Raw genomic sequence first — 12,722 nt, 5'->3', positions numbered from 1 at the left:
GTGATTATCATCAGTGCTTTTGATATATACATATATATATATATATTTTTTTTTTTCCAGACACAAGCAATCTGGAAAAAAAAGTACTAAAAACAAGTTGGCTAAATAACATGGCTAAAAAAACTCAAAACGCAAAAAATATACAGATAGTGTATTTTCTTTTTCTTTTTTTCATCATCTTACTATAGGTACTCGAAACAGCCCCAGAACATTAGAAATTGCAATTGAAGGAGTGGAACTTGGATCCCCCACGATCCCAATAACCGGAGGAGGGCCAGTGCAGTTTAAATTGGAGAAGGACTCCTCTGTTCCACTAGCCAGGGATATGGCAGCCCGGAATGCTATTCCTAGTCTCACACAGTTGTCATAAAGATGGTAACCCAGAGTGATGTTAGGCAGCAGATTTGGATTCTTATTGATCTCATTAACTGCAAAAGCCATGGTCTGTGCCTGCTGGAAGATTTCTATATTAAATCTGAAAAAATAATAATAATAATTATATATATATATATATATATATATATATATATTGGCATGGAGTAATAAGATATTAATCATTGACAGATTAATTCATACAAGCATTAGTAAACGGAAAATACATTTTTGATTAAGCATTACTGACAGAACCCTATTATGCATATTTAGTTAAAAGTATAGTGATTTCAATATATGTATATATTACTGATGTCAGCACATCATTTGAAGTTAGCTTAGGTGAAAGGTGAACATTACATTAAATATTATTATTATCATTATTTATTATTCTATTTATTTAGTTCTTTAGTCATTCTGGCCCCAGACCAGACTCACTTTTCACAGTATGGTGGTTCTGGCTCCGTTCTGAATCTCAGTTCTGGGAACACTGTGAAAAAGTGAACATGAAATAGGCCTCCAAGTATAAAATCTCCGTCCTGTTGCATTCCATTCAACTTGAAGTGTCCCTGGAGCTGACAGGTACCTGATTTGAGGACTGAATCTGCAGAAATACAGTTAAATGACATGCATAGAAAAATATACAGAATGGTCCACATTATCTTTCTGATCCACTCAGCCACTCTACTAACTAATTTCTGATGAAGCTTGTGTGGGATGTTGCTTTAAATGTGCAGCCAATGCCAAGTGGGCATCCCTGGAAGGCAGGACGTCACTCTCCAATCCCTCCCAACATAGTCAACAGGATTGATGGAAAAAGGACATTTTATGCATGCACAATTAACTGCAATTGATTGTCTAAAGGGAAACAATTGTCTGATACCAATGTTCAATTACAATTACATCTACTTATTTGTGGTTTCTTCTTGCAAGTGTTTTATGGATTTTTTTAAGAGTGTCCTCTAAATGCCAGTCATGTATGTGACTTTTTCTGAGCTATCAAATACAAAGGTATGAAGAATGTTATTCCACCCATCCATTCATTAATTCGTACACTTCCTGTTTGTTGCTGCCATGTGTTTTGAGTTTGAGCTCCATCAAGTAAATTTTTTATCGTAATTATTTTTTTTTTATCTTAAAATCATTTTCGTTTCTATAAAGTGCGAATAGATCCAGTGTTGTATTCTACAATAAAAAAAATAAGAGCGTCTCGTCACTAGTTTTATTTAGATTTTTGATTATTAGCTTATTGCGGAGACTGCGCCTGGTTTCTCCCAAGGTTTTTCTCTCCATTCTGTCACCAATGGAGTTTTGGTTCCTTGCCGCTGTCGCCTCTGGCTCGCTTAGTTGTGGACACTTCATTTACAGCGATATCGTTGATTGCAAACAGTGTTGGGAAGGTTACTTTGGAAATGTAATAGGTTACAGATTACAAGTTACCCTGTTTAAAATGTAATAGTAGTGTAACTTTTTCAATTACTTTATTAAAGTAATGTAACTAATTACTTTTGAGTACTTTTTGATTACTTTTCTAAATTTGTGAAAATTAAAGAATAATAAATGAAAGCATATACATCAACTTAAATACATTTATCTAATAAGCATGTGACGTATTCTGTGTACTAAACTCCTGAAACATTGGTGTTTTTTTTTTAAACTGCTGTCTCTTTGTATATGATGATAGTTTTCTCAAAATAAGTAAAATGCACATGAAGTGACAGAGCAGTTCTAGAAATTATGTTTATGTGCTCGTGTACTCCTATATTGAGGCGGCAGAGGTTGAAAACACTGCGAGCTTCAGTAGGCCTATGTGTAGTAAATGAAACCATGTCTTTGCCATTAATTTACAGGAGGGGCAGACTGGGAAAAAATTCAGACTGAAAAATTCAAACTCATACAAACAAATTTATGGACAAAACTATTTTGTTGTATGGACTTGACATAAAAAAGGTTTAAATCTTTAATTTGGGGACATACATACAACAGACACATACAGACACATACAACATAATTTAAAGTTCTCTCCTGAACTGCACCTTCACTTCCATTTTTCTCTTCAGTCTTTTTATTTTGCCCTGTTATCCATCTCTCTCATGACTTTAATACTCAAGATTGAACAAAACTATACTTTACAATACAATACTCTACAATACTACAATATCTTTATAGAAAAATCCTAATACTGTACACGAGTCCATTGCTTTTATAAATTACCATGCTTTTATTAGCCTATATAAAAGTAAAATAACCTTGTTTTGTTTTTGTTTTTTTGCAAATGGATATGTATTTATTTTTAAATAAATACATTTGTAAAATAATTTTACATTTTTGGTTACCACAGTTAAACAATAGTAACCATTTTCTCTGGATTTATAGTTAAATATTAAAATGTTAATTTTCGTAAGGGTTGTGGTGTTGTCTGTCGAAGCTCCCCCTAAACCTATTAAAAAAAATCTGATTTTTTTTCAGCTAAATTCCTACTGTAACATTATCCCCTTTGTAATCGTTAAAAATTTCATAAGTAACTGTAATTTAATTACTCATTTTTTCGTAGTAACTGTAACTAATTACAGTTACAATAATTTTGTGATTAAATTACGTAACGCCGTTACATGTAACTAGTTACTCCCCAATACTGATTGCAAATGTTTGCACAGATACTATTTAAACTGAGCTGAGATGATGACATCACTGAATTCAATGATTAACTGCCTTTAACATTTTGCATTATTTACATGCTGTTTTCCTAATTAATGTTGTTCATTGCTTTGACACAATTTTTTTTGTTGTTTAAAGCACTATATAAATAAAGGTGACTTGACTTGTAAATCTACTGTGGCATGTAATGTATATGAGCCAGTGGTAAACAGTTATGCAGTAGTTTTACTTTGTTACTGTACTTAAGTATCAATGTCTGATTCCAGAATATACTGATTCTTTTTAATGAACCTTTTAAATCAGTTCACAAATTGCACTAAACGATTCATTCACGGATTAGAATGATCCGATTGCAGCTGTTCTTGAGAAGACAAATCACTGATTCAAATGAACCATTTAGTGCGAGTCTCCAGTGAACTGAATTCACAAGTAAGAACCGGGAGACCTTGTGAGCGCACACACGCAACTGATGCTGCTAAAAGTAAGTTATTAATGTCGAATTATTTAGCATTTCCACCGTCGGGCCAGAAGCTCTGCTGCGCTTCACTAAAACCCGCCCTTTACACACTTCCCAGGAAAAATATCACGCAACTCCATCATTTCACCAACAAAGAGAAGTTATCAGAAAATGAATAGAAATAAGTCGCAGGAACAAGCGCGATCACAAAACGAACATGATAAAAGTGGACATTTTTTGCATGCTTTGTTAAATATTTAAATCCAAAAGCAACAATGTTTTACTATAATAAGGTGATGCATCATAATGAATTAATTTATCAGGATTGAAAATTAGTCACAGAAATAAAGCATTACGAACGTAGCCTGCTTATTCATTCGAGTCTGTTTCTATTTATTTGTAGTTACAGTAGCCTATATACGCATCACATTTAGAAAGAATGATAATTTCTATATTTTTATGAAAGCTCCCGAACAAATGACATAGTTTACGCAGAGATAAACTCTCGAGACAAGACTTATGGCAGATAAAATATGTTACTAAATAAATACACAAAGAAGCTGATTTCTTCAAGCGGTCACATTTACCATGTTTACTATGATAATGTAAATGCCTAGCGTGAATAGTCTTGTGCATTGCTTATAAATATTTCTACATTGTATGGTTATCATAATCCACATTGGATCAAGGTATTTCAAACACTCACTGTCGACTGAAAGTTAGTTTTGAGCTCAACTTATTTAAAAAAGTTTTTAATGCTGGTGTAAGCTGTTAGCGTTCTGAAATGATCCACGGCACTGACGCTCTCCAGATGCGAAGAAACTCAGCCTTTGTTCATAACCACTCCTCTAGCCCCAGCTGACCCACTTTGGCCCAAGGTTTTCATGGGACTAAAAAACCTAGGCTGTTGGCCCTGAGGAAGCACCGACGAAGCACGATCAAGCACATAAGCTTGTCTCGTAGACGGTGCTATCGCCGAAGTGATGGTGTCCAATACCTCTTGGGGTAGGTCACCAAGAACCTCCGCCTCAGTGCCCCGTCTCTTAGTCAGTAGATACTTGCTCAGAGGATTCCACCAGAGAGGGCTTTCACGACGAGCACTAGTTCAGGGAACCAGGTCTGGGTGGGCTAATATGTCGCCAAAAGCAAGACCTGCTCCTCATCCTCCCTGACCTTGACAGCATGCGAGAAGGCTCACTTGGGGAAACACATACTTGCACAGGCCCCGTGGTCAGCTGTGCACCAGTGCATCTATGCCTAGAGTTCCCTCGCTCAGGGAGTAGAACAACTGGCAGTGAAAGGTCTCTGGAGAGGTAAACAGGTCTATCTGAGCGCTTCCAAAACGTCTCCAAATCAGCTGGACCATCTGGGGATGGAGTCGCCACTCTCCTGGGAGCGTGGCTCGAAACAGCTCGTCGGCCACCTTGTCGGTTGATGTGCACAATGGTTGTAGTGTTGTCCTTTCGGACTAGCACATGCTTGCCTCGTGAACACCCTTTCAAATGGTTCAAGGCAAGGCGCCCTGCTAACAACTCTTTCCAATTGATATGCTAGTGCAGATGGGGACCCGTCCATATCCCCGACACTACATGCCCGTTGTACGTGGCCCCCCAACCGTTGGTGTAGGCATCCGTGTAAATCACGGCATGCCTGAAGACCTGTTCTAGGGGCTCTCCAGCCTGGATGAACGTAAGATCTGACCACGGGGTGAAAATTGGGTGACAGGCCAGTGAAACTTGGATGTACCACACTGCCACTCCAACCTCGGGACTCAGCCATGAAGCCAGTGCTGCAGCAGTCAAATATACTAAAGCCCAAGCGGTCTAAGTGCCGCTGAAGCTGCCATATGCCCCATGAGCCTCTGAAATAGTTTCATTGGCACTGGCGTACTGTCCTTAAATGAATTCAAGCAGGACAGCACTGACTGTTCACATTCCTTTGTGAGGCATGCTATCTGTTTGACCAAATCTAACTCCATATCGAGAAAAGAGATCCTCTGCATTGGGGAGAGTTTGCTCTTTTCCCAGTTGACCCGAAGACACAGCAGGCTGAGGTGCCAGAGCACCAGGTCCCTGTACTCACACAACTGATCACGAGATAGTTTAGAGATAGTTTAGGACACGAACACTCTGCTCTCTGAGGAGAACAAGAGGTGCCTCCACGACATTCGTGAAGACACGGGGAGACAGGGGACAGCCCGAATGGCAGGATCTTGTACTGATATGATAAACCGCAGAAATGGTCAGTGGCATGGAAGGATCGACACATGAAAGTATGCATCCTTCAGGTTGATCAATAAAAAACAATCTCAGGGACAGACACACCCGAAGATGAGTTACTGCATTAACATCTAGAATGGAAACCTACTAAGAGCCAGATTGTAAAATGTAAATGTAAATGTAAAACCCCGTCCTCATATTGGCTGGAGGGACTGTCTCTATTGCATCCTTGCCAGGAGGACTGCCATCTCTGCACGCAAGACAGGAGCATCAGCTGCCTTCACTGTAGTGAAGCGGAGGCTGCTGAACTTGGGGGGACGCTGTGCGAACTGAATGGTCTGCAGAAGCCAGTGAGATGAGCTGGGTAGCACTAGCCAGGCACCAGACCAGAGGAAATTCAGCATCGCATTAGTTTGTGCAGGCCATGTCAGTCAAGCTTGCATTAGCTGACAGTCAGCTAGCTTTTCCTGACATGTACCAATCCTGTCTTGACACCTATCACAAGCGGTCTATTTAAATTCCCATTCTTCAGTGTCTCTTCTATTGCATCGCTGCTTGCAAATCAAACTGTTGCAGCGTGTTTCAGAACTTCTTAAATCTACATATAAGATATGTGAATGCTCTTTTAATCCATGTCACTTTGTATATTGCCTGGGCTGCTAATTGTAAAAAAAAAAAAAATGATGTTAGCATATTTGCAGCAACATTTACACATCTGTGTTAATACACATGGAATAACACGCAGTCTAGAGCATGTAAACACTCTGAGGACATGCCAATATTTAACCCTCTAGGCCAGTGGTTCCCAACCTTTTTCAACTCGCGGCCCACACAACTAAACATATATGTTTGCACGGCCCACTGCAAAAAAATTAAAATTAAAATGAACTGACCCCACTATTGTTGGGTTAATTAGTACTCAGAAGCTAGTTAACTGTATTTATTGAATGAACTAGGGCTGTGCGATATGGACAAAAAAAAAATCTTTGATCAATATTGCTATTTCAATTTTAATCACAATTTTGATGCACACATATATGCTTTACAGTCATAAATGCATTTAGGATGAATTTGAAACATATTTCCAAAAGAAAACCAATTAGAGCTTTATCAAAAAGTTGTAATATCTCTAGAACAGACATAAGTCAAAATAATCACTATAGTAAAGGTTTAACAACATTTATAGACTTCCAACTGCCATGCATTGTTCATAGAGCTCATTAATTTTTGCGGTGCCTCAGGTGTTGAAATAGATTTGTTATACATTATACAGGTTCACACGTTTGCAGTGTGTATACAGTATGTGTTTGCGGTGCAGAAGCAGCAGAGAGAGCGCATTATTGTAACGCGAAAGCACATTAAAATAATGCACGAGAGCGAATCTCTCTGTTTGCATGAAGATTTCCTTTGTTCTGTCACAAAACCAGACATGCTTGCTCAGATACACGCTCCTCTCACTTAAACTGCATCCTGTGCGCTCAAAAACTCTCTCTATACTCGTGTGCTAGATATTAATTATTTTTGCACGTTATTATTTTTTAGCCTTTTACCGCGTGCAGTGTGAACGCTCTGATCCATTAACATGGACTCGGAAAAAAGGCGCATCACAGACAGAGTGTGAACCTGGAGTTAGGCATATGCCCAGTCTGCTCTGTTCTCGCGCTAGGCGCAATGCATTCTGATTGGATCAGATAGCATAATGCGGGAGGTCAGGGCCGCGGAAATCGTGCTATAAAGTGATTTAGGAATCGCGCACGCTCAAACCGTTATTTTATGACGATTTCGATTAATCACACAGCCCTAGAATGGACTGGAAATGAACAGAAAAGAACTCGGGCTGGCACCGCTCAGCAAAATGGGAAAACCAGATCCAGGCAGAGCTCGGCAGCGGGTAGACAGTTAGCGGAGCAAGCAGTCAGGAGGGAACATGTTGACAGCATTTATGCAAATTTGAATTTGTTGTTCTGTAGCATATGCAGCAAAAATATCTAAGATAAATTGGCAGTTTATTCTTAAACCAATCAGCGAGCTCGAATAGTGGAAGCATACAGTTTAATATTTATTGTTTGTTATTTAATTATATATATGTCACGGTTGGTAAACCGTGATCTCAGGGTTTTGCACTATGTGGGTGAAGTCTGTGTGTCAACACTGATTAGTTTGTGGGCGTCTCCACTAATTGTCATCAGCAACAGTTGTCACTCATTACTCATCCCTATATATTTGGCTTGTCTAACGTCTTGTGTTCGTGAGAGCGTTGTTTCATGTTTGTAACCTATGTTTGCTTTCTTATGTGTTTCTGCGTTGGATGTGTGTGTCTCCCCGGAACCCCGTCCACTCTATGCATATCACCACAAGCAACATTCCCCGCAGTTCCTGTGTCACCCTCTCCTGCTGCCAACTCATCTCCGCCATCCGGATACTTCACCCACCTGCACCATCCTGGACAGTGTATTCCTCTCAGCTTCATCTTTGTGTCTCATTTTCTTCTTGTATCATTGTCTTCATTAAACTGTGTTTAAACTCGCACTTGCTTCCTGCCACTCCTTCACCCAGTCGCTACAGAACGCTCTCACCTCAACATGGAAGCAGCGAGCACCACTTCAATCTCAGAATTCATCCACCACAGCGTCAACCACATGGATCAGCAGCAGGAACGCATTGTGAACATCGGACACACGATCCAAGCGCTGGTGACACAGGTGTCCGAGCTCACCCAGCAGATCCATCAGCTCACCTCTCCCGCTGCGCCCACTGCACCGCCTGCGCCGCCCGTCCCCCAGGAGGTCTTCCATGACCACTTCCGGCCAGAGCCGCGACTTCCGGCACCAGAGATTTACTCTGGTGAGCCGAACCTTTGCAAGACTTTCCTTAACAAATGTTCCATGCATTTTGCATTACAGCCCCGCACATTCGCGACGGAAGAGTCCAAGGTTGCGTTTGCGCTTACTCTACTCTCTGGCAGGGCCGCCTTATAAAGTGGCGACGGTGTGGGAGAATCGTCATCCGTGTTGCACCTCGTTCCACGCCCTCCAGTCCATTACGCCATTACGTCTCTCTGGAACGGGGCCGCTCGAGTCGAGAGAACATGGTCGGTCCTGTCTATGATCACGAACCCATGCAGGTGGGTAGAGCTTTGCTTTCCCAGAAGGAGAGAGAGAGGTGGATGTCCCAGGGACTGTGTTTTTATTGCGGTGGCTCTGGTCATTCCCTCCAGTCATGCCCGGTAAAGGAGCCAGCCCCGGTAGTAAGTTTGAGGCTACTATCGGGTGGGATCTCCGCCAGTAAGTACTCAACTACATCTTCGACTCTCCTTCCGGTGAAACTGCGGTGGGAGAACCATACTCACGACTGTCATGCCCTTCTGGACTCTGGAGCCGAAGGTAATTTCATTGACACTGTCCTTGCACGTCTCCTGAACCTTCCTGTCCTTCCTGTGTCTCATCCCATCCATGTCACCGCACTCAATGGCCAGGAACTGCCACACGTCACTCACAACACAGAATCCATAACTCTGCTCACCTCAGGCAACCACATCGAAACCATATCCTTTTACCTCCTGGACTCCCCTGTCGCTCCCATTGTTTTAGGTCACCCCTAGTTGGTCAAACATAATCCACCAGTGGATTGGGGTTCCAACACAGTCACTTTGTGGAGTGAAAGTTGTCATGAGTCTTGTCTGGTTTCTGTTTGTCCTGTTGTGCCTGTTTCTGTCTTTCAGAAGGAGACCATGGTGTTATCACCCATGTTATTGCCCGCAAGCTTTACTCTCTTTCTATTCCGGAGAGGGAGGCCATGGAGAAATAGATTTCTGATTCCTTGGCATCGAGGTTCATCCGCCCTTCCTCTTCTCCAGCGGGGGCAGGATTCTTTTTTGTAGGTAAGAAGGATGGTTCTCTGCGACCTTGTATTGATTACCGAGAGCTCAACAACATCACGATAAAGAATACCTATCCTTTGCCGTTGATGTCTTCAGCTTTCGAGAGGTTACAAGGAGCATCCGTATTCATAAAATTGGATTTATGTAATGCTTATCATTTGGTCCGCATCAGGAAGGGGGATGAATGGAAAACCGCCTTTAACACCCCTAGAGGTGTTAAACTTTGACTTTGAATATTTGGTGATGCCGTTCGGGCTCTCCGACTCGCCAGGGGTTTTCCAAGCACTCGTTAATGATGTGTTGAGAGACATGGTAGATCAGTTTATATATGTCTACCTGGATGACACATACTGATTTTTTCTTCATCTCTCCAGGAACATGTGCAACACGTCAGACGAGTGCTCCAGAGGTTACTTAAGAGTGGGCTTTTTGTCAAGGTGGAGAAATGCGTATTCCATGCACAGTCTGTCCCCTTCCTAGGGTATAGGGTCTCGTCCGAGGGAATACGTATGGATCCTGACAAAGTTAAGGCTGTGATAGATTGGCCATCTCCAGATTCCCGTAAGGCCCTACAGCGGTTTTTGGGGTTCGCCAATTTTTATCGACGTTTTATTCGTAATTTCAGCCAACTAGTCTCACCTCTGACCGCCTTGACCTCCCCCAGTACTCCGTTCAGGTGGTCTGATGCAGCCGCAACTGCATTTACTAACCTCAAGAGCCGCTTCGTTTCGTGATCCCACAGGGCAGTTCGTGGTGGAGGTCGATGCATCAGAGATGGGAGTAGGAGCAGTTCTTTCCCAACGTGCTGCCTCGGACGATAAGATGCATCCCTGCGCGTTTTTTTCACATCTGTTATCTCCTGCTGAACGCAATTATGACATTGAAAACAGAGAATTGTTGGCTGTCAAATTAGCTTTAGAGGAGTGGCATCACTGGCTGGAAGGGTCAGGGGTACCTTTCATTGTTTGGACCGATCACAAGAATTTAGAGTACATTAGAACTGCCAAAAGACTCAATTCCAGGCAGGCTCGGTGGGCACTTTTTTTCGGCCGCTTTGATTTTACTCTGTCGTACCGCCCGGTTCCAAAAATGTTAAACCCGATTCTTTGTCACATCTTTTTGATCCTTCCGAACGCCCGGTGACTCCCGAGTGTATTTTACCTGAGAAAATAGTCGTCTCAGCACTCGTATGGGAGGTCGAATCGAAGGTCAAGATGGCCTTAAAAGGGGTAACGCCTCCGCCTGGATACCCACCGAATTGTTTATTTGTGCCGGAGGAGTTACGGTCTGAAGTTATTCAGTGGTGTCACTGCTCTAACGTTGCTTGTCATCCAGGGATAAGCCGAACTAAGGGTTTAGTTCAGCAATGATTCTGGTGGCCACTTATGGCTCGCGACGTCCACGATTTTGTTTAGGCTTGCTCAGTTTGCGCAAGTGGTAAGTCATCTAACCGACCTCCAGATGGGCTTCTTCAACAGCTGTCTGTCCCTTCGAGACCCTGGTCACATATCGCTCTAGATTTTGTTACCGCCCTCCCGCCCTCTAATGGCATGACGGTCGTTTTGACCGTAGTGGACCGGTTCTCGAAGGTGGCACATTTCATTCCCTTGCCTAAATTACCTACAGCCAAGGAGACAGCGGTTACTGTCCTTGATCACGTCTTTCGGTTACATGGCCTCTCTGTAGATGTGGTTTCTGATAAGGGATCCCAATACATATCCAAATTTTGGAAGGAGTTTTGTAAATTGTTAGGAGCGACGGTTAGCTTGTCTTCGGGTTATCATCCCCAGAGTAACGGGCAGTCTGAGCGAGCCAACCAAGATTTAGAGAGAACGTTGCGATGTTTAGTCTCCAAGAATCATTCTTCCTGGAGCCAACAATTCTCTATGGTGGAGTACGCTCACAATTCGTTTCCAGTGTCAGCCACGGGCCTCTCTCCATTTCAGTGCAGCTTAGGTTACCGGCCACCGGTTTTTCCTAGTCTGGAGTATGAAGTCGCGGTCCGCTCCGCTCACGCATTTGTCCAGAGGTGCCACCGCACCTGGACCAGAGCCCGCGAGACTCTGCTCCGGATGAGGGAGCGCACTAAGGCCAAGGCCGATTGCCACCGTTCAAAGCCTCCCATTTACGTTGTGGGTCAAAAAGTGTGGCTTTCTACTAACAATATTCCTCTCCGCTCAGTTTCTAACAAATTAGCTCCCAAATTTATTGGCCCATTTCCTGTCACCAAGATCATTAGTCCGGTGACAGTCCGCCTCAAACTACCTCCAGCGTACAGGAGAATTAATCCCGCCTTCCATGTGTCCAAAATTAAACCGTTGTTTTATTCACGTATTAATCCGCCTACCCCGGTTCCCCCACTGCCGCGTCTCGTAGATGGGGAACCAACTTATTCGGTGAATCGTATTCTGGACTCGAGATGGAGGGGACGAGGATTCCAGTACTTGGTGGACTGGGAAGGTTACGGTCCAGAGGAGAGGAGTTGGGTACCTGCTAGGGACATACTGGATCACTCCCTTATTGATGATTACAATCAGCAGGTAGGCCCTTCTGGGAACTCGAGGAGGCGTTCTTAGAGGGGGGGGGGGGGTACTGTCACGGTTGGTAAACCGTGATCTCATGGTTTTGCACTATGTGGGTGAAGTCTGTGTGTTACGCGTCAGCACTGATTAGTTTGTGGGCGTCTCCGCTAATTGTCATCAGCAACAGCTGTCACTCATTACTCATCCCTATATATTGGCTTGTCTAACGTCTTGTGTTCGTAAGAGCGTTGTTTCATGTTTGTAACCTATGTTTGCTTTCTTGTGTGTTTCTCCGTTGGATGTCCGTGTCTCCCCGGAACCCCGTCCACTCTATGCATATCATCACAAGCAACATCACTTACCTTCGGCTCGGGTCCCCGCAGTTCCTGTGTCACCCTCTCCTGCTGCCAACTCATCTTCGCCATGCGGATACTTAACCCACCTGCACCATCCTGGACAGTGTATTCCTCTCAGCTTCATCTTTGTGTCTCATTTTCGTCTCGTATCATTGTCTTCATTAAACTGTGTTTAAACTCGCACTTGCTTCCTGCCACTCCTTCACCCAGTCATTACAATATAGTAAATATATTATTTCTTTTAATAGTAATTGGCGG

At 42.9% G+C, this 12,722-nt stretch overlaps 3 protein-coding genes across 3 annotated transcripts in view; 2 read left to right on the top strand and 1 right to left on the bottom strand.

Annotated features, from left to right (window-relative positions):
• LOC132156005 (uncharacterized) overlaps window positions 1-12,722 on the top strand; it is a 156,472-nt gene that overhangs the window by 37,454 nt on the left and 106,296 nt on the right. The window lies entirely within an intron of this gene.
• Window positions 1-12,722, top strand: part of LOC132156003 (acetyl-coenzyme A transporter 1-like) — a 249,357-nt gene that overhangs the window by 148,792 nt on the left and 87,843 nt on the right. The gene's annotated exons all lie outside the window — the stretch shown is intronic.
• The window catches only part of LOC132156001 (extracellular calcium-sensing receptor-like), a 33,894-nt gene that overhangs the window by 2,585 nt on the left and 18,587 nt on the right, over window positions 1-12,722 (bottom strand). Inside the window, exon 2 of the mRNA XM_059564806.1 lies at window positions 184-446. Within this exon, the coding sequence (XP_059420789.1) occupies window positions 184-441 (258 nt within the window). The 5' untranslated portion in view covers window positions 442-446. The remainder of the gene's footprint in view (window positions 1-183; window positions 447-12,722) is intronic.

Source organism: Carassius carassius, chromosome 13 (genome assembly GCF_963082965.1).
Source record: "Carassius carassius chromosome 13, fCarCar2.1, whole genome shotgun sequence".
NCBI lineage: Eukaryota > Metazoa > Chordata > Actinopteri > Cypriniformes > Cyprinidae > Carassius > Carassius carassius.
This window is presented reverse-complemented; position numbering and strand designations above follow the sequence as displayed.